Source organism: Colossoma macropomum, unplaced genomic scaffold (genome assembly GCF_904425465.1).
Source record: "Colossoma macropomum unplaced genomic scaffold, Colossoma_macropomum, whole genome shotgun sequence".
NCBI classification, from domain to species: Eukaryota; Metazoa; Chordata; class Actinopteri; order Characiformes; family Serrasalmidae; genus Colossoma; species Colossoma macropomum.
The window spans coordinates 1,916,440-1,934,356 of NW_023494794.1; the positions used below are offsets into that span (position 1 = coordinate 1,916,440).

The 17,917-nt window shown below is 39.7% G+C and overlaps 1 protein-coding gene across 3 annotated transcripts in view; it reads left to right on the forward strand.

The window, feature by feature from the left end:
* Positions 1-17,917, forward strand: part of tmem132e (transmembrane protein 132E) — a 391,143-nt gene that overhangs the window by 353,487 nt on the left and 19,739 nt on the right. For all 3 annotated transcript variants that reach the window (XM_036579860.1, XM_036579859.1, XM_036579861.1), the window contains exon 6: positions 9,877-10,082. In XM_036579860.1, the coding sequence (XP_036435753.1) occupies positions 9,877-10,082 (206 nt within the window). The remainder of the gene's footprint in view (positions 1-9,876; positions 10,083-17,917) is intronic.

The following is a 17,917-nucleotide window of genomic DNA, read 5'->3' on the forward strand; positions in this document are numbered from 1 at the left end:
CTGGCCTGCCCATGATATCTGTGTGTCAACCAAGGAGTGAGATCCATATGTCAAAGGATAGCATAGGCCAAGGGTTGCCATGAATCTGGTTTAAGATTTAGAGTAATGGCGGACAGGCAGCATAGCGCGCTAGCTCTCGGGTTATCGAGTGGGTTTGCTTGACTGCCCTGGCCATTGAACTTTGGAGGCTAATTTGAGATGAGCCCTTCATGCTGTGACGTCCACGAGTACTGACAGTTCAATAAAACACTCCGGCTGGGGGGAAAAAAAAAAAGAGAGAAACTCCATAAGGAAGAGAAAGGTTAGAGGCCCCAGTAACATCTTTTTGGTGGCAGTATTCACTGTCAGACCTTTTGGAGTGGGGTTATTCCTTAGAGCAGAGTTTTGGGCTTTTACTACTGATGCACTTAGACTTGGAATAGAAGGGAAGCTAACGCAGAAGTGCAAGTGTCACGCATTGCCGTTTTTATTGCATGCAGTGAAAGTGCTTTCAGTACATTTCAGTGGATCATCTTTAGCTTTATATGTGTAAGCTTAAAGGGCTTTGATGCTGGCCTTCTTAACCGAGGTGGTCTCTGTCTTTTGGGTCATGGTTATGGGGTTGAACGCACGGATATTGTGTGTGTGGATTCTCAGTGTGGATTTGTGTGTGTGTTGAGACCCTGTGGGGCTTTGTGTCGGAGAGCAGGAAGCTGTGAACAGTGCTTGGCCAGCTGCTCCCTCCTCCCAAGGCTGTGTTAGTCACGCTGGCCATCTGAGGACAGAGTGTACGCCTAACCGGCCTGCCTCCCACTGGTCAGCAAAGCACACAGCTGACCCACACACAACACGCCACACGCAAACCACGCGCATGAGGCGCTAATCGCATCGCAACATGCATGGCAGGCAAACCGCAAGCACGACACGCTAACCGCTGAACAACACGTATGATGCGCTAACCACGAAACCACACTTGACACGCTAACCACTTACACCACTGGCTGATCACATGCATGACCTGCTAACCACATGCACAGCGTTCTAAACATAAACCAAAACTTGCAGGAAACACTGACAAAATGTGCCACATGCTAATGCATATGACATGCAGCTCACTAGCCACATGCATGACGCGCTAATCACTTCACAACACGCATGACAGGCAAACCACAGGGGTGATACGCTTACTACAAAAAGACACACAACACTACTCATGAACCCACATGCGTGGCACGCTAAACACAATGCCAACCACAAGCTAATCAAATGCACCACGTGCAAATAAAGTGCACCACAGCTAACTATGCGTATTATGCACTGACCTCAGGCTAACCACTCGTTAACCATGCATATTAGACGCTAATCACAAACTAACCACATGCATGATATGCTAATCACATGCGTCACACACTAACCACAGACATTATGTGCTAATCTGACACCACTTGCTAATGACATTCATGCTTACCATGTGCATTGATATGCTAGATTCATAGACCACATGCTAATCAAAAGCTAACCACGTGCATAACGCGCTAACCACATGTACCATTCGCTAATTACATGCATTAAAAGCTACCTGCATGCATGACATGCTAAGCACACCAACCACAAGCTAACCACATGTTCCACTTATTAACTATGCATATGTGCTAACCACAAACAACATGCACCAGGGATGCAGGAAGGGGTTTTACAGTGCCCCCCACATATTGTCAGTGCTGATAAACATCAGCTAAACAGACTGTGAAATAGCTTAAAGCTTATCTTTCTGATCTTTCATTCCAAGTATTAACGAAAATGTAACCTTTATATGAAGTACAAAAAAAACGAACTCATCCTGAATTAAATATTGTTTGTCATAATTGTTGGCATCTCTATAAAGTCTTATGAGTGAAATCTAACGGAAGTATATTCCCCTTCATATTTTATGTTTTAAAATTTCAGTGATTAGGAACAAACAAACGGTTAGCCGTGAATTCCTGTGTCTCTGGGATATAAATATGAGGTGACTCACAAGCCTTTTTCCCTTTTTCCTCCATCACTATGAGAAAGACCAATGGATACAGCAGTGATGTGCGACAAAAGGTTGTTGAGCTGCACAAATCAGGAAACAGCTATGAGAAAACAGCTAAACAGTTGAAGATGCCCACTATCAGAGCAATAATTAAGAAGCTTAAACCAGCTGGAGATGTTAAGAATCTGCTGGGAAGATGACGAATGTCTGTACTGACCCCACACACAGTGAGGAGGATGGTTTGAGTGGACAAAGAATCCCTGCGGATTACAGCTGGACATAGTTGGGTATTGGGGTCAGAACGTCTCCCAAACTACAATCAGACGCCACCTACTTAACCAGAATTTCTTCTGGGGGTTGCTAGAGGAAAGCCTCTGCTGTACCAACAAACTGAAGCACCTACAGTTTGCCAGATGTTACTGGAACTTTCATGGGTGGGACCATTTTCTTTAATCAGGTAAGACCAAAATGGAGTTTTTTGGCAACAACACCAGAGGTGGGTTTGACGTGGAAAGTACAGAAAAGTACCTCATCCCCACTATGAAGTATGGTGGTGGATCTGTGATGTTGTAGGGCTGTGTTTCTTCCAAAGGCCCTGAACGACTTGTTCAGACACATGGTGTCACAGACTCCATCAAGTACCAGCAGATGTTAACCTGACTGCCTCAGCCATGAAGCTTAAACTGGGCCATGGTTACATCTTCCAGCAGAACACCGATCCGAAGCATGCCTCAAAATCAATACAAAATTGTTTTGCTGACCAAAGAATAAGGGTTTTGCCATGACCACTGCAGTCCCCTGACCTAAACCCTGTAGAAAACCTGTGGGGTGAGCTAAAGAGGAGAATCCACAAGCGTGGACCTTGGAATCTGAAGGATCTGGAGAGTTTCTGTATGGAGGAATTGTCTTACATCCTTTGTATTACAGGAGAAGAGCTGTTATCTTTGCAAAGCGAGGCTGCACAGAGTATTAAATGAAGGGGTGCCAACAATTGTGGCACAGAGATTTGAGAAAAATCTTTGTTTTTTTTGTTTTTGTTTTCTTTCAATCGTTGTACTTCAAATGAAAGTGAGATTGTGTTCATATTTTGAGTGAAAGATCAAAAGGATAACCAATAATAGTAAAAATACCAGTAGTTTTTTTACAGCCTGTTTGCTCATGTTTACCAGAGGTGCTAATATTTTTGGAGGGCCCCTTATGTTTCAATTTAAATTGATTGGATAATTTACATCCAACTGTGACAAAAGAATATAAACTTTTTTGCTGTAACGTTCTGGTCAAAGTTGTAAATGCAAATGAGCTGTGCGGCGACCAATCGGATTGTTGATATGTGGCACGGTAGCCAGTTGCGTCATACCCAAGCTACTAGCACTTTCCCCATACGCTATGAACTCTCTCACTATGAACTCGTGCAACCATAAAATGCTGGAATAAGCAGCCTTGAATTCGAGTCTAGCATGTCACGCTCTGTATGAGAGCAGCTGCACGTTTTACCACGCACAAAAAACACCTCTCTATTTAAAACATACCACTAAACAATTGGTCTTGGGATCAGTGTCAAAATCACCCTGCACTTTTCTTAATTGCTTGCACCACCATTCAGGTCTGTGAGTGCCATTAACCCACATTAAAACATTAGCCCACTCTATTACCCCACGAATGCACCATCGCTTTAAATCCCATCAGTGTGCCATTACGTTTGCATGCGCGCTTCAAGCTGGAGCCAGTATGGTCCTCTTAAAAGCTCAGCATTGCAGAGGCAGCAACAGCCGAGAGATCGTCCATTCCTCCATCTGTTTCATGGTCTGGGCAGCACACCACACCAGGCAGCATGCTCTGAATGAGTACAGCGAGGGCTAGAGTGTAGGAGGTTCTGTGGAGCTTAACAGGAACCGTCCTGCCACAGTGTCTAGGCCTCCACCCCTTCCATATTACTAGCATTATTGAAGTTGCCAGCTCGGTACCTTTGGGGGTGGAGGAGCTGTATAACAGGAGAGCACTTCCAGCTACCCTCCTCACGCCCACGAAGCTAAGAAGCTTCTGTATGGGAATTAGCAGACCACGTTTATTAGTAGTTTTCAGGAGCTGTGCGGATGAAGAAGCACTAGGGGTGTAACACAGCGTCACTGGCTGTGTGTGTTCATTGCTAAAAATACCTGCATCTGTGCAAGAAGTGGGCATGGTGTGAACTGAATATGGATTTAGTCACCATGAGAAGTGTTGATATACAGCAAAGTGTGTTTCGTTATACTGAACCCTGTATATGTATGTAACGTAATGACAAAGCTGAATTGAATTGAAATGAATGTCAAATATTTTGGTGATTTGGTGAAGTGATGATAAGTCTTTTAGCGAGGGGCGCTCATACTTTGCATATGACTGTATTATCTATGGATTCATATTAACAGGGAAACATCAAACTGCTTGTGCATTGTATTTCTTTGTGTGTAGCTCGGTCAACCAGACTGAGCTGGCAACTTCCAGTGCTGTCCAAATGTCAGAGACCACCTTTTATGTATTTAATTTCTAGTTTTCCTGGTCTGCCAGGTTTTGCCTAGTTATTAGGAGTCACATGTATTCTACATTTTTGAATCATTTTGAATGATCATTTTCAGAAACTGCTGTTTCGCTTATTTTTTTTTTACTCATTCAAGTGGATTATCTTATCTAATCTCCTCAGAAATATCTTTTGAAAACTGAATAATTTGTATCTAACAGCCATTTTGACAGGAAATGAAATAAATGAAGGTTGGGCTCTGATCTCGGCACAGCGCTATAAATGTTCCCTACATCTAGTTTAGGTTCTTCAGATTGAAGATTTTTGTCAATTAATAAGGCTGTGTTTAGGTCTGGTATAGAACTGGGATTATTTTGGAGATTAATAAGGCTGTGTTTAGGTCTGGTATAAAAATGTGGGATTATTTTGGAGATTAATAAAGATGTGTTTAGGTCTGGTATAAAAATGTGGGATTATTTTGTCGATTAATAAGGCTGTGTTTAGGTCTGGAATAGAAATGTGGGATTATTTTGTCGATTAATAAGGCTGTGTTTAGGTCTGGTATAGAACTGGGATTATTTTTTCGATTAATAAGACTGTTTAGGTCTGGTATAGAACTGTGGGATTATTTTTTCGATTAATAAGGCTGTGTTTAGGTCTGGTATAGAACTGTGGGATTATTTTGGAGATCAGTAAGGCTGTGTTTAGGTCTGGTATAGAACTGGGATGATTTTGGAGATTAATAAGGCTATGTTTAGGTCTGGTATAGAACTGGGATTATTTTGGAGATTAATAAGGCTATGTTTAGGTCTGGTATAGAACTGTGGGATTATTTTGGAGATTAATAAGGCTATGTTTAGGTCTGGTATAGACCTGGGATTATTTTGGAGATTAATAAGGCTATGTTTAGGTCTGGTATAGAACTGTGGGATTATTTTGGAGATTAATAAAGCTATGTTTAGGTCTGGTATAGAACTGTGGGATTATTTTGGAGATTAATAAGGCTGTGTTTAGGTCTGGTATAGAACTGGGATTATTTTTTCGATTAATAAGGCTGTATTTAGGTCTGGTATAGAACTGGGATTATTTTTTCGATTAATAAGGCTTTGTTTAGGTCTGGTATAGAACTGGGATTATTTTGGAGATTAATAAGGCTGTGTTTAGGTCTGGTATAGAACTGTGGGATTATTTTGGAGATTAATAAAACTGTGTCTAGGTCTGGTATAGAGCTGGGATTATTTTGGAGATTAATAAAGCTGTGTTTAGGTCTGGTATAGAACTGGGATTATTTTGGAGATTAATAAAGCAGTGTTTAGCTTTAGTATAGTACTGGGATTATTTTGGAGATGAATTAAGGTTTAGATTTGGTAGGGAACTGACTAGTATGACAGAGATTAGGCTAACAGAGGAAGGCACTGATGAGCAAAAGCAGTCAGCGTTTGCGGTGTATCTTTTGGCGTGTTCAGCGTCATGGCACGGGGCTGTTTATTCTTATCTGTAACTGTATCTGTTCTGTTCATTCTGAGTAATGTATTTGTATGTGGTTACATCCCTAGAGTGAAACGGTGGTGGTAAAGAGAGACAGCCTGATCTAAATGGCTTTAAGAGACAGTTGTTCTTGTAACTGGTACTGCTGCCCCCACCACTGTAATGCTAGTGCTATTACAACTACCCTCAGCAGTCTGAAGGCTTGGCTACAATTCAAGAGTTCATGGGTTTGATCCCAGCTGATGGGATGTCCTTGAGGAAGACATTTAACCCCAAGCTGCTGCGTGGGGACTGACTCATGACTGGCTAATGTACATCGCTTTGGACAAAAGCACTATCTAATTGACAATACACATACAAACTTCCTCAACGATATTCCAGAGCAGCTGTTCAGAAATGCCATGAAGGTGATATTGTGGCCTGATATGGCTTTTGCAGTTTATGAAGCGAGATAGTGATGTTATTGTCACCTCTTAGGGCTGTTTTCCAAAGCAGCAAAGTGCCAAAATGAAAAGAGGAGGTAAAGGTTTTAATGTGCTTTGATTTAACTGATTAATTGTTTTTGTTTTTTTTTGTCAGTTATCTGATGATCTCATTCTCACCTTAGAAAAATTAAGCAACTGACCACTAACCATTTCCACCAAAAGCACTTAATGAGGAGTTTGTCTCAGCTGATCAATTCCCAGTATTGATAGTATTGATAAAAGAGTGGGTTGCCTGCAAGGCTTGAGTGTTTTATTACATAGATATCCTCTCTGTGATGAATCTCAAGGCCTAGGAAGACTACAGCTTCCAGCTCCCATCAGAGCAAGATTAGCTTCTCTGATTACAATGTCAGCTGCCTGAGACCCCCAGATAAATCATAGATGTTATCCCAAAGCAAAGCCCCAGCTATATATTACGATAAGTAATGTATTATTAAAGACGGCGAGTCGGCGAGTGGACCTGGGAGACTGACAAAGAAAAACAGTTTGTTTGTTCTGTCCATGACTGGAAGTGCAGGAGTAAAGCAAGCTTTTCATTTTACTACCGTTTTCCTTCCTTTAGCCAAAAATCTCTACAATCGAGGCAGCCTTTAGACAGGGCAGGTAGTTGCATTTTAGGGATCATAGGCAAAGTATTGCATCTTTACTACTATTGCTGTACTTCTGAGCCCCACACATTCAGGAAAAACTAACAGCAGTAGACTTAATTCAGTTTATCATGTGCTGTTGTGTGAGTGAATGAAGTGAGTATCCTTTACTAACTTTCGTTAAGGCTTGTATGATCAATGTTTTAGATTGTGGTTTTAGCTTGTGACAGCTTCCATTGCTGCTGACCAGCATACCAGCATGCCAGCATCCAAAACACAATATATGCGTTCCAAAGCAACAAAACATTTAGCAGTTGATGGGGTAAAGTGCAAAAATAAAAAGACGAGCTAAAAGTTTTTATATACTTTGATTTAACTGATGATTTGTTCTTGGTTTTTTTGCTGTTTTTCTTTTTTTTTTTTAGCAAAGTAGACACTCAGCACTTTGGTCTGAATCAAATTTCCCAGCTAACAGTAAGACATTTTTATTTCAGCTTGGTAGAATTACATGAAAATGTCCTTTTGTTAAATTGATGATTGCACAATTGCTTTCACTGAAAGTCAGTCAGAATAAAAGTGGGAGAGCAAAAAGTGCTGCACTTTCTCCACTGTTTAGGCGTCTTTAGTACTGTCTGGGTATGGTTAGTTTTACATATCGCTGTTGTCGGAACAAAACCTTGTATCTAACTTTACAGAAGAAGGAAAAAACCGGCTTTGCTTTTAATGTAAGTCAATGGAGTCAGACTTCTGTCCAAGTCATTTTGAGCCGTTTCTTTTGGTCCATTTATTGTGAAATTTACACACAATGTAAAGGGCAACAGGCATTTTCAAATAATGTCAAAAACTGAAATATGACAAAGATGGAGATACAAGGTTTTGTATGACAGCAGCGTACAAAACATACAGCTACATCTTCTGATTAGATGAGAGTGGCTATTGATCTACACATGGTTTCATTAGTGTTATCATTAGCTTAGGAATTCACAGTCAACAATCAACCTCACTGCATAAAATCAAATGTTTTTTTACGTTTTTATATTCAGGATTCAGAACATAACTGACTTTATTCTAGCCACAGAGAACAAGTATATTCATCTTCTAGTGCCTCCTTTTACACAAAATATGATGGCATTTTTACCAAAATGTTGATTTGCTCATGATTAATGTAACCTGGAGTTATTTCTGTACTTTGTGTTATAGAAGGTAAAGGGCGCTGGGGTCTTCTTGACTAAAATTACTGAGAAATGGTAGTAATAATTACATTAACCCATCATTTCCCCATGTGAAACTAACTCCATCTGGATATGTTTTGTTCTGACCACACCTGTATGGGGTTATGAATGATGCTAAAGGGTCTGTTTGGCCTCGTGGGGTAGTATTGTTTTATTTTTATCATCTGTTTTTTCCCCCATGTTACTCGAAGAAGACTAATGATTTGCATGTGTTTGTGTCTGAGCCTGTCTGGGAGTTGTGTGCTGTACCAAAAGGGTAAATATTCAGAATAATAATAACTGATTTTTGGAGAAAAAAAACAATGCCTCTGGCAAAAACTGCCACAGTCGGTGCCTAATAAGAGCTGTTATTTGGTGTTAGAGGCATTAAGCTTGTGCTTATACAGAAACATGCTGGGGAAAAACACAAAGCACTGCAGTTGGAAAAGCTTTTTTGCACTTAGCACACAGGCTCAAAGAGGTTTGCTTGTTCCATATGGGATTCTTTGAATTATATGAAAAACTCATCAAAGGGTGAAATATAATTCAATATGATAACTCAGATATTAGCAACATGGATATAATGGAGATATTTTTCCACAGCCCAAAGTTCTGTTTCGGAACTTATTTTAGTCACATTTTCTGTTTCTTACAATCTGAGTAATCCCAAACACACTGAATGATGCTGAGGTCTGGACTCTGGGGTGGCCAGTCCATTGTTCTGAGAATACCAGCAGCTTCTTTGTTTGAATTGCAAATTATCTTCCTTTTTCTCAGTAACAACTTCTTGAAAGCTGCTCATCCTTTCTGATTCCTTTTCTCCCTTTTTTTTCCCAAAGTCTATTACAGGAAGATTAAAGCAGAGGAATGCATAATACATAATTCATTGTATTTATATAGCACCTTTCTCAGACGTCTCTCAGAGGATGCTTTACAAAGTTAATGACAACAAACACTGAAATATACATAGCAAAACATGACAAATAAGGACAGATAATATGACAAAACGTAAGCAAAAATAGAAGAAACAGCAGCAACAGAAGGAGACGGCTGGTAAAGTTGAGGTATGAACTAAATACAAAGGGGAAAAATGACCGAAATAGAAAGTCAAATTTGGCAAATTATCAAATTTGGTTTTTAAGCTAAGATGGCATTGATGTGTTTATTCCTGCTTGTTGGGACGCGTCCAGAAGTATCTACTGTGGACAAATACAAAAAGGACACATTAAAATTGTGGGGTTTGGTAGTCAAGTTCCTTCAGTTTATACAAAGAAAATCGGCAAGATCAAAACAGCTTTCTGCTTAGTATGTTAAAGGAATACTCCAGCATTTCTCAGTATAATCCCTATCAGGTGCTGAAACAACTGCTTAATGGTTTCTATTATAAGCACATTTTTAATCAACAGGGTTTCGGTCCTTTTTGAAGTGCAGGGAAAGACATTGAACTTGACCATGGTCTATAGACAGACAGGGTTATTCTGGAACCACAAAACATGCTTGTTGATTGAAAAAAAATGTAAAAACTAGATCTGTCCAGACATGTAATGGACAGTTTATACGTATATGTGATGCTGTTTATAGCCTCTCTCTCTCTGTCTGCTTTCCCTCTCAGGTGTCCATGAGCTGTGACTATGTCTTTGTGAACGGTAAGGAAACAAGAGGCTCCATGAATGCTCGTGTGATTTTCAGCTACGAGCATCTGAGCGCCCCGCTGGAACTGACCGTTTGGGTCCCCAAACTGCCCCTCCGTCTGGAGCTCTCAGACAACCGCCTGGCCTTCATCAAGGGCTGGAGGGTCCCCATCCTGCCTGACCGCAGGTGAGATGCATGGATCACCACTTTCCCCAAACTTTTTTCTTATACCAGTCCTGGACACACATGATGTAGGGACGTGCATTCCAACTCATTTTGAAATTCCAGTCCCCATAAGAGTTAATGAATGTTTATCTGATTAACCACAGGGATGAAAATAGCCACACCAAACAGGGATTATATTTAGGCTTTAGGCCTACTTTTTTGAATGATAGCACTGAAAACACGTTTTATTGTTCAAAAATAGCCGAGGGAAATCAGTAGGTTTTCACCTTGGATGAGTAACCGAGGCTGCCCCTTCAGATGAGCGAACGAGCTAACACTACAGCTAACCGATGCGATGTTGGATTGTGATGAGGACTCATTGTCTTCTATGTGATGTCTTTTCTTTTCACATCATTCCAACATGTTAGTCTGTCAGAGAAATATGTTTTCATAGTTTCTGAACATAGCTAATATAAGCTAGAGTAGTTAGCTATGTTAGCAAAAAAGCTGCAACTGAACCAGCCACGCTATCTTTTGCCTGCTTGGTCATGTCCTTAACAAGTATACTTGTCAGTGCAAGGCGCTTGTGTTTTATAGTAGCAAATGTAATGTAATGTACATACTTGCTCTCATAGTAAGATGTTCTGGTCTAAAAGCTTATGCTTAAATGTACTGGGGGTAGTAGTGAGTTTGATATTTAAGTGACGTCTTGTTAGATTTATACTAAAAGTTGTCATATTTTCACTTTTCTTGAACATGTTTGTGAGGCAAGTTAGTCCACGTCTTACTCAGAGTTTCACTTCAAAGAGAACATCAGAGCTTATCAGACTTCACTTCCTATCCTGGTAGATGCTGAATGCACTACTTCCACTGTGGTTCAACAGAGAGCTGAGTTCTTCAGACGTATTCATTTATTTTGACCTGTGTTTTGTTTGGTCACTATTACTTCCGCTCCAATCATTATTTTAATAGCTGTTCGGTCATTATTTAAGTTGTAGTTTTCAGCAGTTCTGCACATCTCCCCCAGGTAGTTGGCTCCTCAAGAAGCTGCTTGAGAGAACGCCAACAGTGTCTAAAGCTGCATCAAAGCAAATGCTACTGTAGACATCTTCACAGACTCAACTAGCAGAGTGTTAAATTTCATACTCAGATTAGTGTTGCTTGTGTAATTGTTTTTGCCCCTCTGCCGCTGCATAATTGAGTTAATGTGTCTGTGGCAGAGAGAAACAGTGTTATAATGTATTCACTCTTTGAGGATCATCAGACCATATTGTTTTTTTATGAGCACAGTTGGTTTACCTCTGCTAATATGTCTCCTATGGTGGCAGCTCAATAAGTATAGCATATTTCATATCATTTTAATGCAATTTAAGGAACAGGCACAATTTTCTGCAGTAAAGTTACGGTCTCTATCTAACTTGTGGGTTAAGTAATAATGCAAGACGTGCAGCTGGCCAAGAAACTGAAATTTTACAGTTGCGTGTAGAGCTGTGAAATGAAGCTTATATGTGTTACGGGTGGTCAGTGATGATATGTCATCATAATCGTGATCGGTTATGTCAGTACTTTGTCGTATCTAGAACGCTGAACAGCTCAATGTGTGATAAAGACAGATTAATTACAAAGAGACTATAAACAACTACAACCTGCGTATAGTAAGTGTGTAGTAATAAGTAGCTGATTGGATGTCAACCTATTATGACATCATCTTATATATTACGTGTACGTATATTATATATATATTATATATTATATTCATTTATTTTTATATTGTTTTCTAAAGGCATTTTCCACAGCACAACATAGCATATGCTGGTTTTGCTGGTGATCAGAATATCACCTTCCATTTGCTGCTGACCAGCATACCAGCATCCAAAACACAGTATATGCTGGTTTTGATGATGACCAGCTGTGCTAGTCTGTGCTGTTTTTTCTAGCAGGGAAAGTACTGGAAACTCTGGCACCAGAAAACTGGAACATTTTCTAGTGGTCACTGGTCTTGTACCGAAGGTTCCAGTTTTATGCTTTTTGGTCCCGCTCAAGATTGGGAACAGGACCTAATGATACATGATGCTGTCCTTTTCTGTCTTTGGTAACACTTGCGGCTAAAGCTATCAGCAGTCTAGCCAATTCTTTAATCTTCCTGGTGAGGACAACATCATAAAGTACTATTAACTCTACATGACCAAAAGCGTCAGAATGTAAACGTGTGTCAGTTGCTGTTTTCAGAATTATTGCTTAGTTAAGTTAGTTAAGGTAATATGAGCTACTTAGGAAGCTAATGCAAGCACTGTTTATGCCAGCCTCTGAGGAATTAGTGCATACTTTTTTGCATATTTTCACACTGGACAGAGAAAAGTATAATTGCTCATTTTTAAACTAGAAAATATGGTGCTAATTATTTTTAGATATCACCCAGGCCTATCCGGATATCATTTAGATGTTATATTTTTGCCATATCATCCACATTTACTATGTATAAAAAAGGCTGTGAATCCTACATGGTTCACACAATATAGGAATAAACACCCTCGTTTTAAGGTGCATTTTAAAGGGCCAATATCCCTTTAAATCTCACTATTTGAGAAGATAAGAGTCTGATGTGGCATGTTAACATTGCTGAAGTCCATACAGTGTATAAATGAAATTGAAGCTGCAGAAATGGGCCACTTTGAATTTATTGTTTTTGTGACGTCATACATCTACTTATTGAGCCTACAACTTTTTACATATATCAGTCTTAAAGGCACAGTAACAAAAACAGCCTGTTTAATTCTAAGGGATTAAGTCATGTAAAACTAAATTTATAACATTTTTTGATACATAGGTCCACACAAATGTCAGATGTGTATATCAGGGAAAATGATGAAATGAAGGAAACATGTGGAATATGAACATGTTGAATTCATAGTCACTATTTCATTTCCAATATATCATGCTGGACTGTAGAACCAGACAAATAAGCAAGAAAATGTTTTTTTTAGACTGAACTGGACATTCTGTGAAAAATCCATCCTTTTGTTCTGAAATAGCTTTGATGTATATAGGCAAATGAGGACAAACTTGTAGTATTTATTTATTTATTTATTTATTTATGTATTTATGTATGTATGTTTATTTATTTATTTATTTTTACATAATTACATCAACTGTGCTCTTTGATTTTTTTTTTTAGCCTCTAGCACTGTCAAAATGCCCGGCAGGCAGAAGGGGTAGTGTCAGCTTTTGATTCATGCAGAACAGAAAATATATACTTTCAAAAATCTGGTTTGTATTCTGTACACATGGGCTGTGAGAGAGTGACTGATTTCCTAATTAAGTTGTAGTAATTCTGATGGGCCATTCAGATGGAAATGTGATCGGATTTGGTGATACTAATCCAGTTTTGAACTAGAGCAAAATCCACTGCAGGCTGTTACCTAAGATCCCCGAAATCCTTCCAGAAAGTCTTGTTTGTGCTCAGTGCGACTAATATGTTTGTGTTCCGAGCTGCAAAGAGGCCCTACAAATACAGATAAAGCTCCTAAAGCTCGTGTATATTTAAGAAGTGAGCTAATATTTCACTGTTGTCTGGCCATTAATAAAGTCTGCTGAGGCGGAGAGGCTTCCGAATGAATGTTTTCCTTTCCCCTGATAAACAGTCGAGATAGTCGAAAGAGGGGCATTGATTTTTAGCTGTGACCTGAACTTCCTCTGATTCAGCTGTCTGAGTATAAGAATTTCTTGCTAGCTCTCACTCACAGACACGAGAGTGGCGGAAATGATGGTCCTGATTATTTTGCTTGGTATTGAAATCAAAATAATTTATGACTCAGCCAGTTTCAGGAACTGTTTTGTTTTTATAAGGCACTTCATTTACACCCTAAGTTATCACCCAAAACAAAAGCATGGTGCAATGCAGTATTAATTACTGCTCACTCACTGAAACAAGTAGAGAAATTCTGGGGAAGTTCTAAGGTTTATTTAATACATCATTTGTGTTTGTAAGTAGAAGAGATATTTTATCATGAGTTAATATTATGCACACAGTCTTGTTTAATGGAAAAAAGAACCATTGTTTGCATTTTTTGCCTCGTTTGTGTCATTTTGGCCTGTCAATAACCAGGTGGAGGTGCAGACCTGAAGCCGTCAATGCAGAATGTAAATATAATGTAACTGTAATTCATTGTGTATCTCACTATATCACTTTAATAGTGAAGCAAAATAAAATTATTAACTGCATCTAGCATTAGATTGCAGTAGTAGTTCCAATACTAATTCCAGGAGCTTCCAAGGACTCCAGAGAGAGAGTCCTCTTTCTTCAATGTTAGTATTTATTAATTATGTAAATGTAATTCATTGCATAACTATGTAAATAATCTTGTAATTACATTTAAATAGTATAGCAAAATAAAGGTATTTGCCATTGCGTTCTAAGGGTTAAATCAACAGAAAACATAAGCTTTTATACCTTTAAATATATAAATCTTTGAAGCAATATAAGTTTAGTCCTTGAAATAAACATGCAGTTACAGTATGCTGGCTGATAAACTGTATTTGTATCTGGAAAAGGGAATATGCTCATATATTTTTATTTTGTGCCCCTCCCACAAAATGCCTGACACATGATGTGTCTGTCATATATGATGGAGCCTTTTCTGCCAGTGGAATGGAAATTGACTCATATATTTTCAATTAATATAATCAAATAAAACATTTTCCCTTCCCTGTGTGATGTTGAGCTGCTAGTGAGCAATGAGGGATGAAATAGGAAACAGTTTACAGCTCTTCACAAAGACAGCCATGCTGAGCTAAAACGCAACTGTAGCTTTCTTGATATCAAATGATTGTGTACACCTTCCACAATAAAAAAAAATAGTCTGTAAACACAGTTAAAGCACTTGTTAACTTGTTTGCTCACCTACAAAGATGGAAATCCAGTTTAATTCTGGTTTTGTAAATCAAACACATTTCCATCATAGAAATACATTCATCAATGTACAAAAATTTCAATAAAAAGTGAAATATAACATTAGCTAATTAGCTAACTTTCGCCAAGTTCACCAACATTGTAGCCAACTTAATGAGGAAGCCAATATATGTTAAAATACATTACAGCCCTAAAACACACATGACTCCTTCTAGCATAATATACAGTGTTAAGATTGGCCACTTGGCAAAGCTCATTCTATCCTGTTTGGCTAAAAAAAAAAGAAGGAAGGACAGTTTTTTGTTTGTTTGCTTTGCAAAGGTGGATGACTGCAACTCCCCATATGTCCCGGAGTCATCTAGATCCTAATGAGTTCAGACAAAAGCTCACAATTCCTGGTATGTCCTTGTGGAAATACACTCTGCATGACCCCAATGAGTAGCTCCAGCAGTGACTGTACACACTCTTACTAGAGAGACTGTGTCTCCTGGGGGTCACTGCAGTCCACCTCAGTCCCCTTTAGCCATTGCAACATTGTTTACAGAAAAAGCAGAAAAATAGAGAAAAGTACAGCTGTGGTCAAACTGGCACTCTCGTGTACTGGCAGTCAAAACGAATTGGTCAGAAGCACATATGTCACAAAGCTGGGTTAGCACAACATGACTGTGGGGTGCGTGTGAAGCAGCTCCTTTCGACTGCAATGAAATTACTTTCTGAAAATATAACAAAGCAGTGTGGAGAGAATCATTAAGGCTGGGAAAAGGACTAAGGGCAAGAACAGAATAAGGGCAACATGTTAGCTTTTTCTCAGTAAAATTTCTTGGGTGAAATTATGTTCATTGCCTGTCAGAAACCACAGAAACCAGAGTGAATAAATTGAAACTTTGCTACAAGTTTAACTCTGGTGTAATCTGACTTAGAAATTTGCGCCTGCCAATAGCACAAAAACTTGGCCTGCGGTGATCTCTGAAGTGGTCAGTCCTTCGTATTGCAGCATAAAGAGATTGTGGTCATTTTAGCCTAAGGTGGACCATTTATATGTTTATTCCCGTATTGTAAATTAGTAAGTAAAACAGGATATGCAATCAGTCAGGAGGCTGGACTAGATGATGTAACTCTCTTTACTTTCTCTTTTTTTTTTCTTGTGTTGTTTTGTGTTTAAGATTTCCAACTCACTCACTCACTCAGCAGGCACAAGATTCTCCACAAGGGGGCACTATTAGCACTCAGTTAGCTTTTGGTTCTTCGTAAGAGCGGTGCTTTGCCACATGCAACTGAAGAAGACTGCATTTCTCAGCTCTTGCATCACTGACGGCTGTCCCGTTTTGTAGGATTCTTCGAGTGTGGCTGAGAAGTGCACTCATCATTTCTGAGAAACTGAAGGACGCACAGACCTTCAGTCACCCTCAGTCATTCATGCACAGCACAAAAACATCTGAAAAATGACAAGTGGTGAGATGCCACAGCGCCAGAGTTTGTAATTAAATGCAAACTTTAATTTAGCGTTATTAAATATAAGAACTGAATGAGTGGCATAGTTTACGTCAGTAAGCGGTGACGTGTCTGTACATCCTGCTCAGGCCGTCTCGAATGCGAGCGTGAGTGAGCACTGAAGAGGAGCCTTTGTATACCAGATAAGATCTCTTCTACCTCAGCTGCAGCCTTCACTTCACAGATACGTCCACTGTGTGCCCTTGTTACTGTTTATATTTGGCTAACTTGTTAGCTAGCATGCTTTCTGCACCAATTTAGAGAATTTCCTTCACAGCCAATCTTCCGGTCCCGTCTTGGTCACAAGGCAGTGTGAACTGCTAGTGCAGCTTTGCTTCTCCATTTCCTACATTTGTATTCATTTTTTGAGGCATCGCTGATCATTACAAAAAACTCTTGAGTAATCTTTTTTGACTGCCAGTGTAATTTATTGGGACTCTAGTGAATGTCACCATATTTTCTGGAATCAGCTGAAATGGGAAAGAAACTATAGCCTTCTTGATATTTACAGACATTTACAATTTATGCCGTTTGCCAAGTAGGGAAAGAAAATGCACACATGCAGAATTTTGGCTCTCTGCTCAGTTCTCCAGCAAAACTGTAGCAGTGCTTGAGTAACTCAGAAAGGCTTCAGGAGGCAGTAGTGGTACACACTTAGGCCCAGTCCCATTTCTTATTTTTACCCGTACCCCCTGTTTTCGAGTGTGTCCTTGCCCCTTGGAACTGAGTTACAAGGTGTAGTGGTTGAAATCTTCCACTATGAAATGGGACAACCCTCAAACAAAACAGAACATTACTTTCATTAATAGGCTACTAGTGGTGCTCTTCACTATTTTTTGAATTTCTGGCTTTTTCACGGGCAGTATAATTTGTTGGCGCTCTAGCAATGGTCAACATATTTTTCTAAAATCAGCTCAAATGTGAAAAAAGCTGTAGCTTCTTTTCCATAGTTTGAATTACAACATACGCAGAACGTTCCTCAGCGTTCTGGTTTATAGAATCCCTCTCTGTTCAGTTTTACAGCAAAACTGTAAGGGGCTTGGGTTCCTCATATTGACACTATCAATCTCGAGCTCTTTAGCTTTGTAGATCTCTCCCAGTCTCTGTCTTTACAGAGTTCGACCGCAATCAGCCTTTGGCGGAGGGTGATACTGATCTGCTTCAGCTGCTGGTAATCAATGGGCGGTACATGCTTTGTCAGTCACCAGCGGACAGGCTCTGCGTGCGTCTCCAGCTATCCGAGTGTAGAAAGTCAAAGCAGAGATTAATTAGCTCTGCACGTCTGTTTGGAGGAGGAGCTCTCAACCATCACAAGCTCGCTAGCTCTCTCACTCTGTATGATAGAGGCAGGCTGCAATGCCAGATCCTCTCTCTCTCGGTTGGACGGATTGGCCTGGTTTGTATGTATGAGGCGTACGAGACTCGCTGATGCATGACTAGCTGGATTCAGGTGTCC